At 57.4% G+C, this 12,118-nt stretch overlaps 4 protein-coding genes across 12 annotated transcripts in view; 2 read left to right on the top strand and 2 right to left on the bottom strand.

The window, feature by feature from the left end:
• The window catches only part of SGF29 (SAGA complex associated factor 29), a 32,464-nt gene extending 30,348 nt beyond the window's left edge, over positions 1 to 2,116 (top strand). For both annotated transcript variants that reach the window (XM_040259449.1, XM_040259442.1), the window contains 5 exons: positions 278 to 407; positions 483 to 629; positions 856 to 891; positions 985 to 1,147; positions 1,914 to 2,116. In XM_040259449.1, the coding sequence (XP_040115383.1) occupies positions 278 to 407; positions 483 to 629; positions 856 to 891; positions 985 to 1,147; positions 1,914 to 2,030 (593 nt within the window). In that variant the 3' untranslated portion in view covers positions 2,031 to 2,116. The remainder of the gene's footprint in view (positions 1 to 277; positions 408 to 482; positions 630 to 855; positions 892 to 984; positions 1,148 to 1,913) is intronic.
• Positions 2,117 to 2,267: 151 nt separating this feature from the next.
• On the bottom strand, positions 2,268 to 6,641 carry LOC120877077 (sulfotransferase 1A1). Of its 6 annotated transcripts, none has more exons than XM_040259393.1 (9): positions 6,048 to 6,641; positions 5,603 to 5,813; positions 4,557 to 4,741; positions 4,324 to 4,449; positions 4,138 to 4,235; positions 3,511 to 3,637; positions 3,315 to 3,409; positions 2,630 to 2,810; positions 2,268 to 2,506 (listed from the first exon to the last, which is right to left on the bottom strand). In XM_040259393.1, the coding sequence occupies exons 3-9, from the start codon at positions 4,702 to 4,704 to the stop codon at positions 2,394 to 2,396; spliced, it is 888 nt and encodes a 295-aa protein (XP_040115327.1). In that variant the 5' UTR covers positions 4,705 to 4,741; positions 5,603 to 5,813; positions 6,048 to 6,641; the 3' UTR covers positions 2,268 to 2,393. The 6 variants fall into 6 exon arrangements, with proteins under 6 accessions (XP_040115327.1, XP_040115361.1, XP_040115336.1 ...); XM_040259427.1 differs by having other exon boundaries at positions 4,557 to 4,737; positions 6,048 to 6,527; XM_040259402.1 differs by having other exon boundaries at positions 4,557 to 4,777; positions 6,048 to 6,527.
• A 293-nt stretch (positions 6,642 to 6,934) lies between these two features.
• Positions 6,935 to 10,350, bottom strand: SLX1A (SLX1 homolog A, structure-specific endonuclease subunit). Of its 2 annotated transcripts, XM_040259490.1 has the most exons (7): positions 10,191 to 10,289; positions 9,812 to 10,088; positions 9,249 to 9,300; positions 8,770 to 9,105; positions 7,409 to 7,536; positions 7,147 to 7,234; positions 6,935 to 7,065 (listed from the first exon to the last, which is right to left on the bottom strand). In XM_040259490.1, exons 2-7 carry the CDS (start codon positions 9,976 to 9,978, stop codon positions 7,036 to 7,038), a joined length of 801 nt encoding a protein of 266 aa, XP_040115424.1. In that variant the 5' UTR covers positions 9,979 to 10,088; positions 10,191 to 10,289; the 3' UTR covers positions 6,935 to 7,035. The 2 variants fall into 2 exon arrangements, with proteins under 2 accessions (XP_040115424.1, XP_040115421.1); XM_040259487.1 differs by having other exon boundaries at positions 9,812 to 10,350.
• Positions 9,795 to 11,109, top strand: BOLA2B (bolA family member 2B). 2 transcript variants are annotated; one of them, XM_040259749.1, is made up of 3 exons: positions 9,795 to 10,478; positions 10,568 to 10,665; positions 10,967 to 11,109. In XM_040259749.1, exons 1-3 carry the CDS (start codon positions 10,290 to 10,292, stop codon positions 11,064 to 11,066), a joined length of 387 nt encoding a protein of 128 aa, XP_040115683.1. In that variant the 5' UTR covers positions 9,795 to 10,289; the 3' UTR covers positions 11,067 to 11,109. The 2 variants fall into 2 exon arrangements, with proteins under 2 accessions (XP_040115683.1, XP_040115677.1); XM_040259743.1 differs by having other exon boundaries at positions 9,797 to 10,478; positions 10,855 to 11,109.
• The last annotated feature ends 1,009 nt before the right edge of the window (positions 11,110 to 12,118 follow it).

The raw sequence follows: 12,118 nt of genomic DNA on the forward strand, positions 1-12,118 counted from the left end.
AGATCAAGAACTAGAACATGACCACTGCCCCACAACCCCAGCTTCTGCCCTTTCCTGTTCCTTCCCCTTAGGGTATCCACCCTCCTGGCGGCTCTCCATCTGTCAGTCTCGGTGGTCTCACTGCGGGCATCTAGAGGAAGGGGCAGGATGGCACGTGGGCCCTTGGTGCTCACTCAGGCCAGGGTGCTGCAGGCTGAGCTCTGACGGACCAGTGTGGGAGGGCTGGGGTGGGCGCCCTATCTCTGATGTTTTGAGGGCTCACTTCTCTCTCCCACAGCTGCCAAGATCGCGGGCCTGTACAATGACTCTGAGCCTCCTCGGAAGACCATGCGCAGGGGGGTGCTCATGACCCTGCTGCAGCAGTCAGCCATGACCCTGCCCCTGTGGATCGGGAAGCCTGGTGACAAGTGAGGGTGGGCCCTGGGTATGGTAGGGGCTGGCAAGGCGGGGGCTGGGACTGAACATTTTAATTTCGCCCTCAGGCCCCCGCCCCTCTGCGGAGCCATTCCGGCTTCTGGGGACTACGTGGCCAAACCTGGAGACAAGGTGGCTGCCCGGGTGAAGGCCGTGGACGGGGATGAGCAGTGGATCCTGGCCGAGGTGGTCAGTTACAGCCACGCCACCAACAAGTGAGTGGTCCCCCAGCCCCGTGGGCTGCTCTTCCGTCACCATAGCCTCATGGGCTACACTCTCACCCATCTGCAGGCTGGGAGAAAAGTTACACCCCTGGGTGCCTGTGGGGACCAGGGGACTGCTTCCCCTCCCTGCCCTCCTCTCTCTTTCTCATGACTCCCCGACTTGGACTGTGACCCCGACCCTTTCTGCATCCAGCCCTTTCCTTTTGTCCACCCGCAGGTATGAGGTAGACGACATTGATGAAGAAGGCAAAGAGTGAGTGTGCTGGTGGGGAGGGGGGCCATGGAAGCCTGGGGGCAGCCAACCTGCGGGGATGGGGCCCCCACCTGACGTCAGCCCCACCCCCAGGAGACACACCCTGAGCCGCCGGCGGATCATCCCACTGCCTCAGTGGAAGGCCAACCCGGAGACGGACCCCGAAGCTTTATTCCAGAAGGAGCAGCTTGTGCTGGCCCTGTATCCCCAGACTACCTGCTTCTACCGTGCCCTGATCCACACACCCCCACAACGGGTAAGGCAGCCCCTATAGGAGAGGCCGTCCCTAACATCAGGGCCAGGTGGCCGGATGGCTCCTGGTCACCTTCCTACCTCCTTCCCCTCTTGTCCTCATCTCACAGCCTCTCTGAGCTCAGAGGGCCCTGCAAGTTGCTGTCTTCTGCTTAGTCTGCCCTCCAGCCCTGCCTTCTGGGGCAGCACTGGCCCACCCTCCTCTTTCTGAGCTTCAGAGCCTTAGCGAGCCCCGAGCTGAATGGACGTGATGCGTACACTAGTCTAACCTCCTCTTTGCATTGAGATGGGACGCTCCATGCCCAGGGCCTGTCTTGGAGCCCTTAACTCCAGCCCCACTGCCTTTTCCTCAGCTGAACCACTTTCCGTCATGCTCTTGACCACATTGCTGATGCCCTGATCACCTGATGAAAGAGTCTGAAGGCTATTCTTGCCTCTTCCTCCAGGATCCTTGCTGTTGCCCTCTAGGTTGTCCTTGATCCCTTTAACCCAGGCTCCCTGGTACCACACCCTCCAGTTACAGCCCACCCATGTAGGTGGTGGTCTCCTTGCTCTTCATCCCTTACCCTTGGCTTTTTGCTGCTGAGGAAGGAGTTCTGTAGTAACAGGGACTGCGCTGACACATCGCCACTTATGAGTGACTATGAGGACAGGAGCGTCTGGGGGCCACGAGCCAGAGGTTCCTGTCACTAAGCTTAGTGGTGGTGCTGTCGGGCGGGGGGCTCGCCTGGAGCTCTCTGACCAGTCCCTCCTGTCTGCCTCTGCTGCAGCCCCAGGATGACTATTCCGTCCTGTTTGAAGACACCTCCTATGCAGACGGTTACTCCCCTCCCCTCAATGTAGCGCAGCGGTACGTGGTGGCTTGTAAGGAGCCCAAGAAAAAGTGAAGTGGCCTAGTAGACTCACAGTCAGCTGATACCCTCAAAGGGGGACGCACAAGATTTTGTGATCAAATAAATATTCTTCCTCCTTGTCCATGTCTCCTGGGTTTTGCTTTTCCAGACCCTTCTCTCCCTCCCCATTAGGGCGAGCTAGAGGCCACCAGGGGAGATGGCCTCATTGGGTCCCAGTGGGCATCTACCCTTTTAGCTCAGGTTTGTTCTTTGCTCCCAACAGAGGCTCTCTGTTTAACACACATCAGATTTTATTTCTGAAGCCATGACTGGGCTTGTTTCACACGCCTCCAGATGCATCTGATTTTTTTCCTGAAGCCATGGTTGGGCTTGTTTCACATGCCTCCAGAGGACCACTCACAGCTCCCAGCGGAAGCGGAGCTTGCAGCCCGCCATCTTCTCAGCATAGTGGGCTTCAAAGAGCTCATTCTGGGCCACAGTGAAGGTGGATTTCCAATCGCCAGTGATGCCTGGGGGGAGATGGCAGGAAGGAGGTCCCGGGCGCAGAGGTGGCCCCAAACGGCCAAAGGGCAGCTCCATTTGAGGCTCCCCCCTCCCCAAGTGCCCATGCCTGCCCCTGGGGGGGCTCTCACCTTTCCTCATGAAGGCAGAGATGCTGTGGTCCATGATTTCAGTGGGTATAGTGCTGTAGTTGGTCATGGGGTTCTTCTTCATCTCTTTGAAAGACGTCTGCTGGACGATGCGATCCACAGTCTCCTCTGGCAGGGAGCGCCCCACAAACTCCAGGATCTTCTGAATCTCCCTTTTGGGGTCCTGGAGCAGTGGAGAGGCTCTTCAGTGGAGGTTTGGATTACTTGCTGAGCAGAAAAGGGAGGCCGGCGCCTTTCTAACCCTGGGGGTATATCTGGCTACTTCTGCCTAGAGACCTCAGGCCCTGTTCCTTGACTCTGGTCCTCTTTCCCAGGGGCAGGTGTGACTGCCTTCTTCCCTGTGATTCTTTATCACAGAGGTCTGGCTCCTTTTGGCTGAGAGGAGGGACAACCCCCTTTCATAACGGTGGTCCCAGAAGAAGCACTGGCAGTACAGAGCAGATGAATGTCTGCACATGTTGCTGACCCGGGCATTAGGAGATAAAGGGCTGCACAGGGCGCTGCCGCAGAGGGGACACTCCTCCTCTTCAGTCCTGGGCAGGGGATCCAGGAGGGCTGGTCTGTGGGCTGCCATAGGGGAGGGTGCTGAGTGGGCCTCAGCAGGGCCCTGTGAGGTGCCTGCCTTCCTAAGTTGGGCATGGAGGGAACTGGAAGCTGGTGATCTCACCTCCTTTATGTCCTCGTAGAAGAGGTAGAGAACAGGGTGGGTGTGACTCAGCTCCCACCACTCCCGCACGTGCTGGTACCAGGACCCGTAGCACACTGGGGAGAAGGCAGATGGCCGGACACAGAGGTTGGCATAAATTGTAGCTGGTGCCCCTTGGCTCCAGCCCGCCCCCTCCCTTCTCCAGAGTCAGCCTCACCTTCCCCAGCCATGAACTTCTCCAGGAAGCTGTCCCAGGGGCCAGGGTCAGGGTGCACCTTGGCCATGCGATAGAAGTGGTAATAGGAGACAGCCACATCCTTGGCGTTGCGGGCGACGTAGATCATCTGGAGGGGCAGGCAACCCCCAGCCCCAGCATCATCACCACGTGGCACACCAGGCACTAGGTGCCCCACCCTTATGGCCTCCTTGCCAGGGAGCTTCTCTCAGTTTGGCCAAAGGAGAAGCAGGTAAAGGCTGACTCACCTGCAGTCCTGGGGTGCAGGCAAGATCCCGCTGGGACCTGAACCCTGCTCTGATGCTGAACTCTGGACTGGTTCCTGAAACTGTTATTTTATACTAATCTAATCCCCTCAACGCCACTCGGTCTGGATTTGGAACAAGGCATGCCAGCCCCTCCTCCACAGGCCTGTGAGCACCCAGACTCTGCACAGACGAGTCTTGTTTTCACCAGATACTTGACCCCACTAGAGCATCAGGCAGACACCCCTCACCCCGTCCTTCTTAAGATGAGACCAGGCTGGAGGAAGTGAGACCTTCCCAGAAGGCAGGGCCAAAGCTAGGATGGCCCTAGCAGCCTCCTTCTCTGGCTCCCTCTGCCATTCACCTTGACTTTCTGATCCAGCAGGGTCTTCGGAAGTAGCGCCAGGGGCAAGTGTGTCTTGAGAAGCCGTGGGGCCGGTGTATCTTTCAGAACCTCAAAACCTAAGCCGTAGGTAGGGCAAGATCCATGAGCTGGAGCCCCAGTCAAACCTCCCTCCTCTCTGCTTGCCCCCAACACCCCACCACACACCTGTGGGAACCCCAGGGGCCTTGAACTCAAGGAAGGGCACCCGCATGAAGACAGGGGCTCTCTGACACTTATCCAGGTCACCCTCCTGGTAGATCAGGTCCAGGATCTCGCTCACCCAGGTGGTGCCTGGTGGGTGGGAACAGACGGGGGATGAGCAGGGCTGAGGCCATGCCCCTCCCAGCCCAAGGTGGGGACTGCAGCCCAACGGAGGCCTGGGTATCCCCATCACTTACCAGACTTGGGGTAAGTGCTGATGAGCAAGTCATCAGGCCAGGCTTCAAAGCTCTGCAGTGGCCCCAGGGCCTCTGCAAAGTACTTGATGAGAGGGATGCCCTTCACATACTTTGCTGGAGGGCGGGAGGTATCCTGGATCAGTTCCATGCTGTCTCCTCAGGGGCGCTGGGAGGTGGCCTCCTTCCTTGAACAATATGTCAATGGTGCCAGCTGTTGAATTCTTGCTTTGAAGTAAAGAACCCAAGGCTGAGGGAGCCTGAGCCACTTGCCCGAGCTCACAGTGTGATGGGGCGGGGATTCAAAGCCAGATCTTGTGTTCCTGCAGTGGGTCACAACTCAGGCTGTATTTTCATTTGCCTGCAGAGCTTTTAAATCAATTAAATCACTCTCTGGAGATGGGACCCTGATAGCAGTTTTTCGGAAGCTCTCCAGGGGATTTCAATGTGCACTTGAGAAAACCTCTAGGGCCTGCCGGTCTGAACTTCCGGCCAGCCCCCAGCTTGCTTTGTCTTCTCCTTCTGCTATAACCCTAATTCTGATGGGCTCCTCCCTCTCGTTTCCCCCTTGAGCTCCCCTGGGCCCAAAACTCCCAAAGGCCAGTTGGGCCTGAGATCTAGCTTGCTCAACCAGCCCCTCCCAGTTGGAGAAAAACACAGCCAATTGAGCAACTGTTTAGGCGGGGTCAGAGTTTTGCATGTGAATGAGCAAAACTGATGACTCAGAAGAGAAAAGGAAAGGTGAGGAAAAGAGGGAGTCAAGCCAGGCTGGAGACTGAGTTGAGCACTCCTAGGGGAAAGGGCACCCACTCCAGTGTTCTTGCCTGGAAATCCCAGGGACGGGGGAGCCTGGTGGGCTGCCGTCTATGGGGTCGCACAGAGTCAGACACGACTGAAGCGACTTAGCAGCAGAAAGCAGCAGCAGCAGGGGAAAGGGCGGGATGTGAGAAGTGGGAGCAGAGAGATCAAGTGACAGGATCGGAGCCAGAGCCAGCAGCAGCGAGAGGTGAGCGGGATCCAGCCCTGCTGCCCCCCAACCTCGCTCTCACCTGCTCTCTCTGGATCTTGGCCTTGTGACCCTGCCTGTGTCTGCGTGGGGCTTAGAACAGGTGCGGTGTGGCGAGTGCAGGACTGCTCTCTGAGCTGCAAGCTTTGTAGTTCTCAAGTGGGAGGGGCCTGGCGCCAGCACTGGGACTTGGCTGTCCTCCAGGAAGGAGAAGGTGAAGTTCCCTCCTCAGCTGGAACCCAGCTTAGCCTGGCCTGAAAACCCAAGATGGGGGTTTAGTGTGTAGAAAACAGAAGGCTGAAACTAGACGCAAGGGTGCAATAGTTTTTCGGGCGTTTTTTTTTTTGGTGTTTTGAGCTGGAATCCTGGCTCCTGACCTGCCCTCTAGACTCCACCTCTGTCGAGAGGGCCAAGAGACAGCTTTTTCTAACGTGCCTGGTCTGGAAAGGGCAGGGGAGAGGAGGGGAAACGGGCGGGGGGGCACTCACCGTTCTGCCGGCTCCAGGCCAGGTTTGAAGATGCCAAGGATTCAGGTGGAAGGGAGCCCGCAGGCCCCCAGCAGCCTGAACATTCCAGGAACTTCTGGCTCTGACCACAGGGCGAGTCCAGAGTCCAGGAGGATGTATGTGGGCAGGGTGACGGGGTTTGGGGTGGAGCCACAAAAGGAAAGCTCTTTTTGAGGCAGCATAGGATAGGAAAGAGCCAGAACACTTGCGTCAAATAACGCTGGGAGTGTGCCCCTGCTCCACGACTCCCATGGAGGGAGCTCCAAGGACAGCGTGGAGCCTCATTTATGGTTGGTAAAACAACAGTCCCCAGAAGGTGCTTTTCTTTCTCTGGGTTTGAACGAGGCTCTGCAGACAGAGACAAGGAGTTGGGGCTTCGAGAGTCACAGGACCCCGTTGGGGGAGAGCACACTTCTCTCCTCCTCGGCCTTTGTTCTTACTCTTTTGATTAAAGTCGAGTCTTCCCTGCTGGCTCAGACAGTAAAGAACCCACCTGCAATGCAGGAGAACCAGGTTCAATCCCTGGGTCAAGAAGATCCCCTGGAGAAGGAAATGGCAATCCACTCCAGTATTCTTGCCTGGGAAAAGTGATGGACAGAGGAGCCTGGCGGTCTACAGTCCATGGGGTTGCAAGAGTCAGATACAACTTAGCGACTAAACCACCAGTACCACCAGAGTCAAGCTGGGCACTGGAGCTGAGTGGGCTCTGAGTGAGCCTCCTAAGCCCTCAAAGGACAGTGTGACTTCAGAGGCTGGTCCATGCTGTGGCCAGCAGCCCCTCCCCGCTCCCTTATCCTCTTCAGGCCCCAGTTACCAGCAGGGTCTCTGCCTCCTACCCATGCTCCCCAACCCTGGCAAACACCAGCAGGTACCCTGAACTCAGACTTTTTATTGTATTCAAGTAAAAACTGGCCAGAGCCACAGAGGGTGGCAACGGAAAGGAGTAGGTAGAGGTTGAGGATGCTGGGAATCAGGTCTTGAGCATGTCAGTCCAGTGCTCCTGTAGAGACAAGAGGGTTGGTGAAAGGCAGCCCAGGAGACAGGGTGGGGTAGAAAGGCTGGGGTCCAAGCCACCTCTCACCTCTTCTAATTCTGAGTCCTCCTCATCCTCCTCAGTGCCCATCCGGCACAGCCAGATCAGGTCTCCCCACAGCAGTGAGTTCTTACAGCTACCAGGGGGTATGGTTGATAGGAAACAGAGTCAGGATCACAAGCCTCCTCCAGCCCAGGACCTGGGTACCAAGAGAAGGCCTTGGCTACCCTAGGCCTGGACTTGGGCAATGGGCACCCCCTTCCCACCTCCCTCGAGTTAAACCAGCCTGGAGCAGGGATGTGGGACTCACCCAGGGCATGCGCCCTCTAGAGGCAGAAGCTGCCCTGGTTCCTCCTGCAGGAACTCCTCTGCCAGGCAGATCACATGGGCCCTTAGGGAGCAGCCAGGGTGCGGGCAACATAGGGGGCTGTCTTCATCCTGCAGGAGGTGGCAGGCAGGTAAGAGAGAGAACAGGGAGTAATCATGTAGCTAACAATGGACCACACACTGTTGCAAGGGCTTGACATAAAAAACCTTATGAGGCAGGTGCTACTATTATTTGCATTTATGGAAAAGAATCCACCTGCAATGTGGGTTTGATCCCTGGGTTGGGAGGATCCCCTGGAGGAGGGCATGGCAGCCCACTCCAGTAGTCTCGCCTGGAGAATCCCCATGGACGGAGGAGCCTGGCGGGCTACAGTCCACAGGGTCGCAAAGAGTCGGACACGCTGAGCAACTAAACACAGCACATAGATAAGGAAACTGAGACACTGAGAGGTTAAAATACTGGTCCACAGGGACTAAGCTGGCCAGTTTTCTCCGAGTGCTAGCAGTGATTATGTAACAGCATGGCTAGGGCAGCCAGACCTAGAGTTCCTTACAGGTTGAGAGATCTCAGACAGGTCATTTAATCCTTGAATGGCAAGAACTCAACTTACACTTACTGAGAGCTCAGTAGAAGCCAGACGCATCATCTCAGTTAATTTATTAAATATTTATTGGCCACTTGCTCTGCACCAGACCCTGTTCTACAGTAGTGAAAAGGAACTAAATGCCCCTGTGGAGTTTAATATGGCGGTGGGGGTGGGAAAGACTGATAATAAGGTAAATAAAATATACAATATGTCAGACAATAACAGGCATTAAAGGAAGCCAGGGAGATGTACAAGAAAGAGAGGCAATTTTAGATGGAGAGCCAAGGAAGAGTTGACCGGAGGAGAGATGGCATTTTCTTAACATGGAGGGTCTAGGGAAGAATCTTCCAGTCCAAGGGGAAGGGCACCTGGCCTTGAGGAATAGCCGCAAGCACTATTCCCATTGTAGAAATCGGAGCAGGACCTCCCTGGTGGTCCAGTAGTTAAGAACCCGCCTGCTAGGGCAGGGGACACAGGTTCGATCGCTCGTCTGGAAAATCCCACACGCCTGGGGAGCCCGAACTTGTGCTCCACAAGAGAAGCCATGGCAATGAGAAGCCCAGGCGGCAAGTAGAGATTAGCCCCCGCTCTGAGCAACTAGAGAAAGCCCATGGACAGAAAAGAAGACCGAGGGCAGACAAAAAAAAAAAAAAAAAAAGGATAGAGATGAGGGTAGAGTGCCCAAAAGGTGTCAGTGGACGGCCCTGTCCCTTGATCCTAAGTCCTCTGAACTGTAAACTGCCCTGACCCATCTTACCTGGAGCGCGCGTGCGCAAAGGGTGCAGCGGACGTCTACGTCTTGCGGCTTGCATCCCATGTCGTCGGAAGAAACTGCTTGACTCCTCGGGGCTGGGGCCCGGGGCGGCGGAGGCCCGAAGGCCAGTGGCATGTGAGGTGGCGGCGGTGGGCAGAGGTCCTGGCTGAAGTCAGCGCGCAGCCAGCGCAGGGTGAGCGGAAGGCGCGCCCAGGGCGGCGCGCGCAGCATGTGCGCCAGGACGCGCAGGTGGAAGGCGAAGGTGGCCTCTCCGCGCAGGCGCCGACCCACGTGCGTCAAGCGGCGCGAGGCCTGTGGGTGTTGCCAGGCCCACTCGAACTGCAGGCGAGGGGGTACAGAGCTTTAGGACCAGCTGAGGAAGGGGTCCGCGGGGGGCAGGGTGTCGCCTGGGAAAGGGGGCTGCCCGGGGAGGCCCCTGAGCCCCAGCCCTGGTCCTCCCGCTGCCCCCAACTCCTTTTTACCCTAAGGGCGGCCACTGCAGAGGGGAAGCCGTGTACGATGAGCACCATCTCCCTAGGGAAGAGGAGGGCACGCGGTCCATGAGCCCCACGCCCCACTCCGTGTCAAACCGAATCCCCTGGCCTACCGGAGAGTGGAGTCACATCGGCTTCACCCCTAGCCCACGAGGCCCTGCCCCCTTCGTGGAGATATAGCCAGCCCCTCGCACCTGCTAACCTCAGGCCCCACCTCTAGTCACAGGTGCTTAACAGCCCTCCTCAGTTCCTCTCCCTTCCAGGCTCTCTATTCCAACCCAGTCTTGTTCACCAAACTCCCTGTCACTGACCAAACCTAGATCAGTCCCCTTCCCACCCAACCCCATCTTCTGAGACCCAAGCCCAAACAGGGCTCCTCCTCTGCGGGGATAGGCCCGCCCCCGTTCCTCCCGCCCCCGGCCCTGCCCCCTCACGGGCCCCGCCCACTGCCACAGGCCCGGCTCCACCTGTCTCAGCCGGCCTCTCCCTCGCGGGCCCCCGCCTTCTCCTTGAAGTCCTCCTCCTCCTCACAGTGACCCGCCTTTTCTTACCACGGCCCGCGCCCACTGGTCCGCCAGGCTCCGCCTTTTTTGCGGCCCCCGTTGTGCTGCTGCACCCGACGAGCAGGGTTGACGGTGAACCCCACGTAGACGCGGCCCCGGTGCCGAGGGTTCAGACAGTAGAGCAGGTAGACGCCGAAGAAGCATCCGGGGCCCATCGCCAATTTGGGGGTCGCTTGTTGTGGCTTGTGACCCGAGGAGGGCTGGGCTGCCAGGGCCGCAAGATGCTTGTCTCAGAGAAAGCGCCTGGGAGCTATCCCGAGGTACCCTAGAAGTCACAGCAATGCAAACTCGTGCACCCTCTCCTAGATGGAGCTAGGGTGTCCAAACCAGCGCACAGAAACCGGGTTGCTGTTCAGGCGGCGGGTACCGATTAGAGTCCGCTGGAGCCTCATGCAGACTCTGACAGGAGCGGAAACCGAAGGCAGTTGGAAAACTGGGCTTGGGATAGGGCGGAAGTGCTGAGTTTATGGACGTCTTAGTAAGGGCGGAAGTAGATGCCTCAGCGGAAGTGGTGCCAGTAAGGGCGGAAGCAGTGTGGGTCAGAGCTGGGGTTCCATCCCCGGTGGGCTGCCGCCCTCGCTGGGCTGCCACAATGGAACTCAGTGCCGAGTACCTCCGGGAGAAGCTGCAGCGGGACCTGGAAGCGGAGCACGTGGTGAGTTGAGCGGCCTGGGCTCGTCCAACGAGGGGAACAGGGCTTCTGGGGGGCGGACTTGGCACCATCCACGCCATTCTGCCCCGTAGGAAGTGGAGGACACGACTCCCAACCGTTGCGCGTCCAGCTTCCGAGTCCTCGTGGTGTCGGCCAAGTTCGAGGGGAAACCGCTGCTTCAGAGACACCGGTGAGATTCCGGGAACACCTTCTTCAGCGCGGCCCCAGCTCTGGGACCACATCCCGGGCCGCTTCCTGAAACCTTAACTCTCACTCCCATCCATGCGGCCCCACCACAGACCACCACCCCAGAGATCCCGCCTTCCTGGCCCCAGCATCAAATATTGAGACTTAAGCCCTCTACCTCTCTTGTTCCCAGGTCCCGGGGACTACAACCTGGGGGACCTCTCCAGTCTCCCGGCAGACCCTAGCTTCAGGGACTGCGACCCAGGCGCCAGCCTGCCCCATTTCTAACCCCATCTCTCTCCCAGGCTTGTGAACACTTGCCTAGCAGAAGAGCTCCTGCACATTCACGCTTTTGAGCAGAAAACCCTGACCCCAGAGCAGTGGGCCCGTGAGCAGCAGAAATAAGGGACCCGGACCTGCACACGCATTAAATTATGAATCAGGGCCAGCTTCTGTGTCAGTGTGTTGTGTGTATGGGAGGTGTGCAGATGCTGGGTCTAGGGCCTGTCTTCTCCCTGCCCTCCACTCTCCATTGTTTTACTTTGGGCAAGTCCCTCTCCACACATAGGCCTCTGTGTCCCCACTTATAAAGTGAAACGTCTGTCTTTAAAGTCCCTTCCGGGGTGGGTCTTCGTGGACTCCTTGGGTACTTCCAATACTCACCCAACCCCCCATTCTTTGACCATTTCTGGGTGTTCTGTTCAGTCCTCTTTCAAAGTACACAGATGAGAAAGTGCTCAAGGTTTCAGGATCCTGGGCAACTTGCAAACCTCTTCTTCCCAGTATATCACCCCAATGTCAAAGCATAATAGAGGATTCCACACACCCCCTACAAGTCCTCCACAGCCTCAGGAACCTGGTCCTCCAGCCGGGGCTTCCCAGCACCTGGAATTCTGGTGTTTTCTGGCCCCTGGAGAAGGTCCAGTGACCCTTTGGTCCTGGGCTTGATGTGGCCACAGCTTTCCCCGGGGTAAGATTTTTCTGGAATAGAGAGGTGGGCTGGGCACAGGGATAGGGTTACAGCAGGAAAATAAGGTCACCAGAGCCACAGAGTTGGGGCAGGTGATGGCCTGGTGTCAACACGGGTGACAGGGTTGCCTAGGCCTTACACAGACAAGGTCTCCAAGACCCAAGAGGAATAGCAAGTGTCTAACTGGGGCCAGGGCTCTTTGGGGGAGAGAAATTGTGGGTTTCAACCATCCCACCCACCCTGTTCCTCTGTTTTCAAGGCCAGTTTCTTGGCCCCTAAATTACTGTCACGCGCACACACACACCCCACCACCTCTCTCTCTTGTTTCTCTAGCTCCTCAGAGGGAGCTAGGAGTCATGGTGAGTAGGGGCTAACCTTTCTGAGTTCCAGGGATCCTTTCCTGAACTTTTTTTTTTCAGTTTCCCTGGACCACGAGAACTAGCAACTACTCGAAAGTCTGCTTCACTGGGAGGGCCCAACATCGAAT

This window comes from Oryx dammah, unplaced genomic scaffold (assembly GCF_014754425.2).
Source record: "Oryx dammah isolate SB20612 unplaced genomic scaffold, SCBI_Odam_1.1 HiC_scaffold_2, whole genome shotgun sequence".
Classification (NCBI taxonomy): domain Eukaryota; kingdom Metazoa; phylum Chordata; class Mammalia; order Artiodactyla; family Bovidae; genus Oryx; species Oryx dammah.